Here is a 13,282-nt window from a genome sequence, read left to right on the forward strand (position 1 = left end):
GGACTCAAATAAAGAAATCGAAATGTGCGCGTAAACCTTAGTCCACACAACTGATTCATGAGTCAATGGCCTGAATGGCCCCTGTTGCATGTGGGCGCAGTTTGGGGATTCTGTTGCAACTAAGTGGTTGCAAGTTGCAGCTCGCTGCACTGCGAATCATTGGTGTGAACTGGGCGTGTGTGTGTGTGTGCGTCAGCGCGTGTACCTTCCTGTAGATGGCTCCTATGATAGCGGTGCGTAACCTCATGCCAGTGACGAAGCAGTAATGGAAGTGCTGGTGGAGGATGAGAGTCTGCAGGAGGGCGGTGAAGAACATGAGGAAGGCCAGCGCATAGCCCGACCACTCAGGAACGCCCTTCTGCTGCGTGAACCGGATCAGCAGCCTGAGGACATTGGGAAAGGGTTAATGGACAAAAAGCATCTCAGAGGCCTAGCTGGGCCGTGGCTCAGCGGTCCAGGCACCTTGGCTGGTAATCCAGTCTGGCAGTGTGCCGCCTTTTACTGCATGTCTTCCCCCCCCCCCCCATCTCTCTCCCCATTTCCTGTCAGCCTACTGTCTGTCCCCCCATAAAAAAATATAAAATAAAGGCGAAAGACACAAAAAAATACATTTAAAAAAGCATCTCAGAGAATTGGAGGTTGTATTATTAAAGCAGCGACTACATCGTATTCCTAAAACCATTGCATTGATTGCACTGGCTGATAGCATGCACGCACGCACGCACGCACGCGCACACACTTTTCTATGCAGAAATGCATCTCACTAGCATGTCACCATACAATTATCTCCACAATCCTCTGTGGTTTGTCACCCCATGATGTCATATACTAGGTTAATTTACACACCATTTGCCTAAGGCAAATAAACACAGTCATCTGATCTACAGACAGCAGTAGAAGTGGGCTCTCTCACCAACGCTACACACACTGTAAGCAACTGATTTGCTGAATAATTGCTAATAGTGTGACAGGGATGTAAGTTACTGAGACAATTTATTTTGCCGTAGTTATTTGGCTGCATTATGCCATAATAAACCAAATGAAATAAATCTATATGAATGGTCTGCAAATTAAATGTTGACTCAGCTGTGTAGTCGTTTTTCATATGACACCAGTGGAAACGATCAAAACAGTTTGACTACGATTGTTAGAATAACCAAGACCAGCCTCTAAGTATCTACACAGCAATTTCATGTTCCACATTATTGCGGCTTATCGCATAGAATATTTAAACAGGGCTGGGGATAAGGGTTTCAGAGAACAGGCCTTAATACATTTTTTTTTTTTTCCCTGAAACCTGTGACTGTGGTTTGAAGATTAAACAGATTTCCATACTATACTGAGTTTGCATGATCCCAAACAAAGACGGCGCATAATATCAAAAGCACAGCTACATGTATAATACAAATTTGCATTTCTCAGTCATCATGCAAATCAATATGCAAAAAGCAAACTCCATCACACAGACGGTGCATGCACTAATGTTGTTCTACACTGTGGCTGTTGTCCCTCACTCAATTCAATTCGAAGGAGCTTCATTGGCGTGAGAAATCATAAGTTTACATTGCCAAAGCAAGTGTCAAAATGTAATTAAAAAAAAACTGTTGAAACTGTTGGGGGGGGGAAATGACTCACCTGAGGAGCTGAGGCTGTACAAAGGTGATGAGATCTTGCAGGAGTTTGTAGGCTGAGCCAATCAGGAAGTAGGGTCCGAAGGACTTGATCAACGCTCGCAGGAAAGACGGCCGTCTGGGAAGGCCTTTCTTCTTGGACAGCAACACTTCCACTTCCTCCGGGCTGCTCTCGCCTCCCACGTGATTGGTCGTCTCTGCTGACCCGGGCTTCGTGAACAGAGCCTCTGCAGGAGGATTCTGCTCGCTAGGAGGTGAGGGGGGGGGGGGGGGGGGTGCAGGTGTGGTCGGGTAGAGGAAAGAGCATCAGCAGTCATCTCCTTTACCCATTTAGACCCGAGGCCCATTCTAAAAACGGCTTCTAAAACCTAACCTAAAAGGTTTTCTGAAAATGTTCAAATTCCCTGCCGAATCAGAGTTCCCCGAGTTATGTTTGATTTGTTTTATTGGGCGATTTTGATAACGTCTAACACACACAAGCTTTTCCGTGGCTACTTTGTGTGAGATACGTCACACGTTTTGTATCACGTGACCTGAAAAAGAAACAAGTGACGCTCCCTTCTGAGGGCCACTGAGTAATCGAATGCAATGGAATGCTATGGACAATGTTGGCAGGCTGCGAGCGCCCGTGTTTTTCTTCCTCGTCGTCACTGGCGATTGCGGAATATTTTCCGACATTTTAGTACATTCGATCGCGCTATTTTAAGGCACACATTCGTGCAATGGAGCTACGTTCCCGACCGGGTGATTCTTCAAAGGTTAGTGAAAGACACAGGCAGTGAATGCAGTCCTTTTAAAGCCACAATCTGTCAATAAATTTAAAAAAAGATTATGTTGCTATATGAGATGTGTATGAGACACAGAGGTGTCTCCCGGGCATGAAATCAGGTCGAAATAGGTTAAGAAAAAGGTCAAAGCATGGTTTTCAGAAAATGTGTTTTATGAATCGTTGTACTGCCTGTATTTGTTGTAATGCATTGTTTGTCTCAGACCAAGCACCACCTCTCTGATGAACATGTAGAATGTGTCTTTGTGGTATAATTGCTGAAAATGGCCTGGGCCATGGCTCAGCGGTCCAGGCACCTTGGCCGGTAGTTCGAGCCTGGCAGTGTGCCGCGGGTTCGACTCCCGATCCCGACGGCCTTTACTGCATGTCACCCCCCCCCCTCATCTCTCTTCCCCATTTCCTGTCAACCTACTGTCTGTGCCTCTATAAAAAAATAAATAAAATAAAAGTATTGCTGAAAATGTGTGAAATCTAACAACCGAGATGTGGATTCATCAGCACGCCGCCAAACAGGTTTCCACAACTCTTCGATATCCTTTTTCCAAGTCTTTGTAGTTTGAATGGGGAAAGACGATACAAACGTCTGGCGAGCAAACCACAGGATAATCACAGAAAGAAGAGAAGATAAAAAAAAAAAATGGAGGCTATACTCATAGTTCCCAAGCTGTTGTCAAGTGTGTTTCTATAAGAGACGTTCACTGAGAAAGGTTTGCCTTTGTATAACCACACAAAGGCAACCTGGGGCCCCAATTCTTAGAGACGAGGCAACTAGGCTGCTTTGTACTTAAATAATAAGCACATTATAGTATACAGCAGTTCTGGATTGCAAGGTTCAAGGTTCTTTATCGTTACGCCATGTGTACATAAGAGTGTATACTCAATGGCAAATAAAGGTATCTGAATCTGAAGGGTAAAATGTACTTTTCTTTGGTTGAGCAATGCAGTTCTGCTAGAAGAAGGCTAGACATATAAGTTCTACAGCATATGGGACCAGCATATACACCAAAAATGTTCTCTGTGTAATGTACTGTATGCAAAACGCATCAGTGCACCAACGGGATAAATACATTCTTGTACCAGGCTTTTAATCTTTGCAGAGATAAGTTCTGTGTACACAACACTCTTACACCGTCCCACTCAGTCCACTTCTCCCCCATGGCTTTCCTACTGATCTCTGAAGACAACACTATGTCACAGCAGTGATAATGGTTTGACATAATAACATTTAACTGCCTTAATAGAATGAGTGGGACGGACCTGAAGTGAAATCTGTGCATGCAGCGACATGCACAATTTTTTTTTTATAAATGGGACCATAATTTTCCAAAAAGAATATTATGACATTAGAAATGAGACTTTAAACTAGTGACTGGAAGCAGAAAGTATTCATGACCATGTTTATTAAGGTAATACAGTCTAGGTGAAGTTGGGCCCAAATACATGGACTTCTATGGGGCTATGGGTTTTTTTGGGCCCAATGACAGCGCCACAACAGGCCATTATATGAACTTTCAGGAAATCCCGATTTCCTTGGTAGCTTCACAAAATATCTGTCTGACTGCCCCCCTGCCACACACACACACACACACACACACACACACACACACACACACAGCCCCAACCACTTCCTCTCACCTTTACCCTATTGTGAGAAAGGAGTGAAAGGTGGTACTATTGTTGACAAAAGGATGAGATTAGGCTTTGTACCCCGTATGAACACAGGGAGCAGTCTATGTTGACGCTTGATAGACATACAGGATATACAGTACATACACTATATACTGTAATAGTTTGAGAGTGCAAATCTGAACAACCAACAGCAATCCTATATTTCCCCACAAACTGTGACTTAGCAAACAGTCCATCTTCCCACCCATTGGTTCATTCTCTCCTTTCCCATCCTCCAACCACCTGACTGTGAATTTAGCGGACACGCTGGGCAGTGGTGGATATTAGGCTACGGTATTTGTTATAGTCAAGCTTGTGACCCGGCATGAGGTGGCCACGTGGCTGCGGTACTGTACCGTACCGTACCGTACCGTACCTGTGTTCCTTGGCAAGCTCCTTGTCCCACTCGTTGAGGAGCTTGGGCACCACCTCCTTGGACTGGTCCGGCTGGTTCAGGGACCACAGGTCTTTAGCCTCCAGGGGCATCTTGTAGCCTTTAATGGCCATACTGAAAGAGAAAGGCAATGTACTGAGAGTCTTTTTCATTATTTGAGAAATCACAATCGAATTTTGCCCCGACTTAACCGAACAATAGCTTCGCTAGTATATGCTGTACTGGGGGGTGAACATTCTATTTTAGATCAGCGATTGGCTATTTTCAACAAAGAGATTTAGTGTAGGGAAAAAAACGACAGGGCCAAGTACTGACCCCAGTAAACAAAGTACAAATTGTAGGCTTTAACCACATGAAAGCTAGCGTCCCTATACTGGGGCAAACCTTTGGCAAAAACAGCAGATCTACAAGCCCACAGTGCGTCACAACGAGACGCGCTGTGAGCTTGTAGATAGGCTATTTTCAGCAAAGAGATTTGCCGTGGAGAGGAATAGGAGGGCGCCTAGTAGAGAGCCCAGTGGGACGCCGGTCAATGAAGGATATAGAGCGTCGCAGTCCCGCCCCCTTTCATGACGACGCCAGGCCCAGGAAATCATTCCCAATGCATTTTTCCCATAGACATTTCAAAACTTATTTATTTAAAGTCCTTATAAGCCTCGTACAAAGCCAACTCGAGCTGTGACAAATCATGACAACAAACACAATATTTTGGACCAAACAAATAATTACAAAGAAGAAAAACAGAACCAAAAAAAAAGTGTTGTAACCTGCCGTTTTCTTCTTTTTTCTAATTATTTGTTCGGCCCGAAAGAAATTGTTTGTCGTCATGATTTGTCACGAACTTTGTACGAGGCTTAAAATTTTCTTTAAATAAATACTTTTTGAAATGTCTATGAGGAAAAATTAACGGAGAATCATTTCCTGGGCCCTGGTAGGGGGCGGGACTGCCACGCTCTATAGGGTTTAGGACAGGTGATCAAGCAAAAATAGATGAATAATTGATGCATGCAACATGTGTTATGTACACGTGTCCCTCCACAGAGCGGAGGAGGCCTACCTGGTGAACCACCAGAAGGTTATAGTGGAGAGAAAGCCTGCAGTGGACTCCGGGCAGGGATTCTGCAAAGAGAAAATAGGCCAGACAAAGGTTATACAACGGCCGGTTCCCCGTCGGCAAATTTGATTCGACAAAGGGAGGTATTCAAGGCCTGCAATTACACTGGTATGTTATATATGAGCGCGGCTGTGCGTTTCTGACTGTGGCCAAGGCATAAATAAACAGCATTAGGCTGTGTACCTACTGTAGTGTACATGGTGGGTCTGACTCACCGGGTCTGTGACGGCATTGGAGAAGAGAGGCGGCTTCTCGTTGAAGCAGCAGAGGATGAGCTCCAACACCACCAGGATGAAGTAGAGGTAGAACATGGTGAAGCGCAGCTTGTCTGGGACCTCGCTCTGAAACACAAAACACCACAATGTGCTGTAAGGCCAGATGTTTGGTGGCGTGCTGATGTGATTGATATACAGTACGATTACTTACCATACTCGATCGCAGTGTTGTTTTCGTCGACTAAAACTACCTTTTTTCACAGACGAAAACTAAATGGAAACTAAATGAAAAGTAAGCCATGATGACTAAAACTAAAGACTAAATGTATTGACAATTTCGTCAACAGATTAAAAACTAGACTAAAATGTTAGGGAGGGACTACTAGTGGACAAGAGATCCAGTAGAAGTAATTTTACACTTGGTTGCATGCTGAAAATAGCCGCACTACAAGCTCACAACGCGTCGCAGCGGCTATTTTGAGCAAGTGTAAAATTTGTCATTACGACGGCATCAAGGCCTGCCAAAATACATTTTAAGACTAAAATCTTATGACATTTAGTCGACTAAAACTAGACTAACACTAAAACATTCCAGGTGACTAAAATGTGACCGAAACTAAATGAAAACTATTCAAGAGACTACGTCTAAAACTAAAATCTAAATTTGCTGCCAAAAACAACACTGCTCGATCGGTTTATTATGTAATGACATTCTTTTTATTTCCTAAGGCTCTTACTTGGGCATTTGCATGTGTTGAATCAACGCGATTACAGGAGCGCAAGGAGTGCAGTGGCCCGGGACGACCCTGCCTAACGGCTGCCAGCCAGTCTCTCTCTGTCTCTTTGCCAGAAAAGTACATGCTATGTTCACATGTGGAATACATTTGACGCTTTGGTCTCATGGGCTCTTTGTTGTCGACAATACAACTCTCAATGAACTCTGCCTTGTCTTTTAAAAATGGTAATGTCGCTGCTAGTTCCTTGTGACACAACACAGTGCTGCGTTTTTAAATTTGCATCTTGCACGTTGTATCTTATCTAACCACTTCCTGTGTGTTAATCTCTGGCGCTCCTAATTTACACTCATAAATCTGCCTGTCAGTCTGTCCTTCTGGAGGGCTTTGCAGTGGCGCTTTGCGGCACATTACAGTCTGTAGCGTGTCCCCGCATGACCCCTTGAAAACCTCTACCTTACAGCAAGCTCCCAATACGGCCAGAGGTGTGTGGGATGAGGAGAGACTGTGGCGAGTAAGTAAGTGAGGTAGTGAGGGTTTGATGAAGGAGTAGACAGAGGTCGCCACATCAGGACTGCAGTGTGATTTCTCACCTTGCTGGACGCGTGTAGGATCTTGGAGCGGAACGGCACGAGGGCACACAACACCGACAGGAACCAGAAGATGAAGAGCACGCCCGAGGACTGAATCCCGCGTAACCTCTCGAACTGGATCAGAAAGGTGGCCAGCAGCTGATGGAGGAGAGGCGTGGGGGTTGGGGAGTTATTAAACAGGAGGCCGAGAGGAGGAAGTGGGCGAGCCCAGAGGGAAAGATTGAGTTAGATTAGCTACACAGTACAGCTGAAAACGGAGAGACCGCCTTCTCAAACTTTACCGGGTCAAATCTTTTTCACTTCCGAGGACTGTGAAATGGTTGTGATGTTTGCAAGACACAACACGTTATTGGCAGCACTGTGTCCATTCCCTGAGGCAGCTCTGCCTTTAATACGGTGTACTTCTGTCCGCCTATCAACAATACAATACATTATAATACAATAACAATACATTGCATTAATTTAAATTGACTCTTGGTCTCTTGCCACTGTGTGCGATTTTCAGTGGATATTAACGTACCAAGTCAGAGCACGTAGAAGTCAGAGCACGGTGGAAAAGAAAAGTCAAAATGTACTAGAAATGATTAGTAAGAAACTGTTTTACACACCAACACATTCATATTAGTATTCATTAGCTACCAGATGAGTTGCAATTTAAGAGCAGTGAATGTTAGACCGGGCCTTAACAATTACTTGATAAAAGTCAATACTTCTATTCTAGTCCATTTTTGGTAATAATAAAGTGATATCCCTGTGCATCACAAAGTGCGTAATGTGTCTAGTAAAAAGTGCCCTTTTAATGTAAAAGTGTAATACTTGTGTAACGTTCTCACCATTGTCATGCCGACCACCAGGGGAGTGACAAAGAATATGGGCGGCTGAGTCAGACCCTGGTCCAACTCGTAGAACGTATAGAAGAGATCTGTCCAACACACGATCCACAGCGCCAAGCCAAACCCCTGAGCAAACAACAGTCAAAGGAAAGAGATTAACCACATGAAGCCTATCATTATTTTGGGGCAAACATTGGCAAAAACAAAGCAGATCTACAAAGTCTGTAGATCGGTAAGACCATCGGTGGACTCTGGTCAACGAAGCACATAGGATTTAAAATAAAAGGTTAACATACTGTACACGTACAGTAACACGCTCATTTACTATACATCGCACAACATAGAAGTTGTATATTTGTACGTCTCTAAATGTCATGATGAATTGAAAATGGAGGACCCTATTGTAAACGAGTGTAATGATTTATGGTGGCGCGCACAGTTAACAGTTCTAACAGTTAACAGTTCTCCAATCTGTTAATACATTCTTCAATCTCTAAAAGTCAACTCAATGGAATTACGTCTGCAAAAAATAAAAAAGCATCATTTAGCGCTTTTCATTTGAAAGCAAGCGACACCAATGGAAGAGGTGACGCAACAGCGTATACATTAGCCGTGCGGGTCTACGGGAGGAGGGTAAAGATGGGAATGGAGTGGGTCGGAGAGTGACTCATAGAAGAAGATGCATCATCTTTGGCATGGGCGTGCCGCGTGCGGGAGCTTTGGAACGTTATCATTGCCAAATAACTCATCTAAACATTTTGATGAGCATTTGTGGGGATTTTTCCAGTGTATTTAGTAAACACAGAGCAACCGTCGCACATCACAAGGGGGGAGAGAGAGAGAGAGAGAGAGAGAGAGAGAGAGGATGAACCCATCTCACCGTTTTGAATCGGTTCAACACGGACATCATGATGTAGCCTCTTTTGTTCCTCTGGAGGTAGAAGAGGTAGACGGGGCAGACGGCCCACAGAAAGACGCAGGGCAGCCATGCCAGTACAGACATCTGGAAACATGTGGACAGGTCAGGCCTCTCCGAGTGGATCGTCTGATTGGCCACCTGCATAGGGACAGACCAGATTGTAGGCAATTAGGTTGAGATGAGTAGGGCTGTCACCGTAGCAAGTAATTTCCTCCGAGTCACATGCTCCACCATGTTCTTTCACGCTGTTTTTAGAACACTTATGAAAATGTTTTCTTTTGAACCCAATATAGAGATGCAAAGTTTAAAGCGGTAAAAGAAAATGGTTAAACATTACTTAGAGATAATGATGGAAATATGATATTTCTGATCATTTTATCCAGCTGTTTTTATAGAGAATAATGGAAACGTTTGAATGATTATGCAAAATAATTGCTATTAGTTCAAGTACTTAATTGTGACAGGCCTAGAGATGACTTCACAGACTTTTTGAGTGGTGCAACCACTCAAAGGAACAGCAATGTCCGTGTACACCTATGTGACGTTACCTATGTGACGTTAATGAGCACTAGTATATGACTACGAGTACCAGTAGGGGCGCTGTTGTGCCAGAAACAGAGAGAGGGATAGTGCTGCACTGTTGCCTGCTAATGAGAGAGAGAGAGAGAGAGAGAGAGAGAGAGAGAGAGAGTGGGGTGTGGGGGGTGTGATTTTTTTTCTTAAAGATTCGTTTTTTTTCTGGCAGAGCCTGTTTTTCTTCATTTTTAAGCCTCCTGTCTTTTAATCTCTTCTATTAACCTCTTCTGTGAAGCAATTGAACTGCACTTGATACAGTATATAATGTGCTATATAAATAAGTGCACCCAGATTTGATCTGGAAGCTAAATACATGTCCATTCCTGGCTCAGCCCTCAAAAGCTTGAGCTCAGTGGTTCACTCAAGGCAATATTTGGATACTGCATTATCACATGTACACCATACCACTTTACCAAGGGCTGTGTTTATATTTTAAAGCCATGTTGTCTTGGTAACCAGTTACTAAACAACCGCTAGTTTGTTCATACTGTTGTGGTTACACATGCAGTTTAATTATCAAGAGCAGTGATTTGCAGTCAGACACTTTCATCAGGATTAATCATCAGTTTGGAGGTGTGGCTCCCGTGATACTACACACTATCTGTGCCTAGTGTGAAAGCATGACATGGAATGCGAGATCACTAACCCCCAGAAGCAGAGCCTAAGGCCAAAACCACACCAATGGAACTCCTTGCAACAACACAGTTTTAAGGACATGTCACACCAATGCAACTCCTTGCAACAACACAGTTTTAAGGACATGTCACACCAATGCAACTCCTTAATAATAATGAATTGCATTTTTATATCGCTTTTCCAAGTGCTCAAAGCGCTTTACAATGGTTCATTCATTCATACATTGGGAGGTGAAGCGGCGAACAGTCGACGCCAGCGTCCTCACTTCCCACCCCCAATCCAACCCTTGATGCTGAGTGTCAAGCAGGGAGGCACTGGGTCCCATTATTTAGAGTCTTTGGTATGACCCGGCCGGGGATCGAACCCCGACCTCCCAGTCTCAGGGCGGACACTCTAACCACAAGGCCACTGAGCTGGTAACAACACAGTTTTAAGGACACTGAGCTGGTAACAACACAGTTTTAAGGACATGTCGCACCAATGCAACTCCATGCAACTGCCATTGGGCATAATGGTTGTATTATTATTATTATTATAACCATATGAAATGAGTTACATTTGAATAAATGGCAAAATATGACTCCTAACGTCGCTGAAGTGGGACTCATAAAATGTCCCTGGGACTCATCTAAAAGACCATCCCTGCATCCCGGGACTCATTAGATTGAAAACCTATTTACATCAATGCCTTATGGAGTTATTGCGTAAACGTAACATTGAACCATTCAAGGGCACCAGTTACCAAAACAATACACAGAATCATACTGTAGACCGTCTGTACATTCAACAACATCATGAACTAAATGCCACAGGGAGGAGGCTGGGACTTTGATGACACAGACAGGCTGCAGGATCGGTGCTGTGAACCAAATGCTGAGCATGTACAAATAGTGTTCTGCTTAGAAAGGCTGCCATGGGTGCGTGTACCTGTATGCGCTGTATTAGCTTCATGCTAGCGAATGAGAATGAAGGAGATTGGGTGAGCAGAGCATGGAGAACCGCCTGACTGCCGTGCCTGAACGATCATGATGCTCGATACGTTTCAAATTTGTAGAATGTATTATTAAACTGTACCATTTTAAAGTATATGTGAACTAATAATGAACAATGCCCTATACATTTCAAGTAACTATTGCAGCTATAAATGAAAATGCTCTGGAATGAACAAAAATGACCTGAACTGAACTACATGATGAAGCATTGCCATATGTCCCTAAGTTACAAATTAGTACAAATGGTAAACCATGAAAGCGCTTAACTTGCATGAAATGTATGAAAAATGAAAAGCAGCCATGTGTGGCAGTGAGTAACACACCCAGTTTAATAATACTGTGCAGTGTGAGAAAGAAAGAAAAACAGAAACAGAAATCACATTTCTGGCGTTGCCAAATGTGAAAACTCACTCATCTACTTTTCTGGAACAGTTACACAAGGTTAGTTAGGTTACTGTAACATCTCTTTCTAATCATCCACAGTGATGTAAATAGGTTTTCAATGTAATGAGTCCCGGGATGCAGGGATGGTCTTTTAGACGAGTCCCAGGGACATTTTATGAGTCCCACTTCAACGACGTTAGGAGTCATATTTAACTCCCATTTCATTTTATATGGTTATAATGGGGTTATATTCATGTAGAAAACAGAAGAAGAAATGACTAAAGATAACAAAATATAGCGGTTTTTTTATGCGTCCCTTAACTATAAACTGCGTTTTGGGATGCAAAATGCACCCTATTTTAATCTCTGCATCCATATGATCCTACACACGTACTGTACACAGATAATCCATATGCGAGGTGCAACAATTAATCAACTAATTGCCTTAATTGATATAAAAAACTATTGGGGATATAAGTGTGTTTATTCAACTGTGTTAATAGAATACTTAAAAACAGAAAAGACCATATCAACCATATGGACTTTAAGTGGTTAACACACACACACACACACACACCATAGTCCTGATAACAAGGTCTAGCCCCGTCACTCACAATTATAACATAATCGCAATTATTTATTTACATTTCAAAATGTTTCAAAAATAGAGGAAATCTACAATGGATCTATAAGCTCAAAACGCGTCACACAATGTCTTAATGTGCAAATTAATACATTTTGCTGTGACTACAATGACATAGTGGTGGCAGTGGTAAATGTGTTTCCATGGACAAACAGTTATATTATAGGCCCACCCACTAACAGAAGATAAACACAGCTGCTACCTTGTAGATAGCCGTCATACCACACACACACACACACACACACACACACACACGGCAGTAGGGGTGTGTGTGTATGTTCGGGGGGAATGTGAGCAAAATAGTGTGTGTGTATACTGTATAGTATGATCTAGTGTTGTGGCGGTTGGGCCAGCTGTTACAGTATCATGTCTATTGACGTCAAGATATCGTAAACACCGTCCCATGTATCCTCAGATTTGGGGGTGGGGCTACAACCTTGTTCTTTTCAGATTACCCTCAGGGCATGGGCTAAATTTGATTCTAATTGAGATTATTTATTTTTTATGTGATACACTGATACTTATTTGTCTGTGGTTTCCACCCAAATAAAATACCGGTAAGCGAAAATGGATACACACGGGGTCTGTCTATGACTGGACAGAAAATGTAATACCGGTAAGCATTTACAATTACCCCAGGCATAATGTTATTGTATCTCCTCTTTTAGGCTTGGGGGAAGCCTGGGGCTGGAGCCTCCATTCCTCCAAATTAAGCCTGGCAATCCAAGATAATGGAATTACGCAAATGGCCAAAAGGCTCCAATATACAGTATGTACATTAGTAGTCATCCTTGACTTGCAATGAATGCACATCCCGAAGAGAGTGGGGGAGAAACGTGACTTGTACTGTACAGTGCAAGTAGCCAAGAAAAAAAAAATACTTTGATCTGTAAAACATAAAAATTGAATACAAATTGCACTCTCTGAAACAACTCTCTGCATTCTTTCAAAAACAAAAGGCAATTAAAGGCAGGCACAAACAGTACATCCACAGTTAATATCCATCTATAAATGCATCTATAGATTTCTGGCCTGTGTATTTGTGTTGTCTGTCTGTCCAATTTACGCCCAATTATGTTGTTTCTTTTTGCCCAAATGCAGAGATGACTGACATGAGCAATAATTCAATAATTGACGTCACTGCCCCGAACGGGAATGGCCGT

The 13,282-nt window shown here is 43.1% G+C and overlaps 1 protein-coding gene across 1 annotated transcript in view; it reads right to left on the reverse strand.

Annotated features, from left to right (window-relative positions):
• abcc3 (ATP-binding cassette, sub-family C (CFTR/MRP), member 3) overlaps positions 1-13,282 on the reverse strand; it is a 50,246-nt gene that overhangs the window by 28,973 nt on the left and 7,991 nt on the right. Inside the window, exons 2-9 of the mRNA XM_080789674.1 lie at positions 8,850-9,026; positions 7,970-8,095; positions 7,137-7,274; positions 5,810-5,935; positions 5,538-5,599; positions 4,463-4,594; positions 1,636-1,878; positions 206-383 (exon numbers count right to left, since the gene is read on the reverse strand). Coding sequence (XP_080645800.1) covers positions 206-383; positions 1,636-1,878; positions 4,463-4,594; positions 5,538-5,599; positions 5,810-5,935; positions 7,137-7,274; positions 7,970-8,095; positions 8,850-9,026 — 1,182 coding nt within the window. The remainder of the gene's footprint in view (positions 1-205; positions 384-1,635; positions 1,879-4,462; positions 4,595-5,537; positions 5,600-5,809; positions 5,936-7,136; positions 7,275-7,969; positions 8,096-8,849; positions 9,027-13,282) is intronic.

This window comes from Protomyctophum bolini, assembly GCF_963924005.1.
Source record: "Protomyctophum bolini genome assembly, chromosome: 18".
In the NCBI taxonomy this organism is placed as follows: domain Eukaryota; kingdom Metazoa; phylum Chordata; class Actinopteri; order Myctophiformes; family Myctophidae; genus Protomyctophum; species Protomyctophum bolini.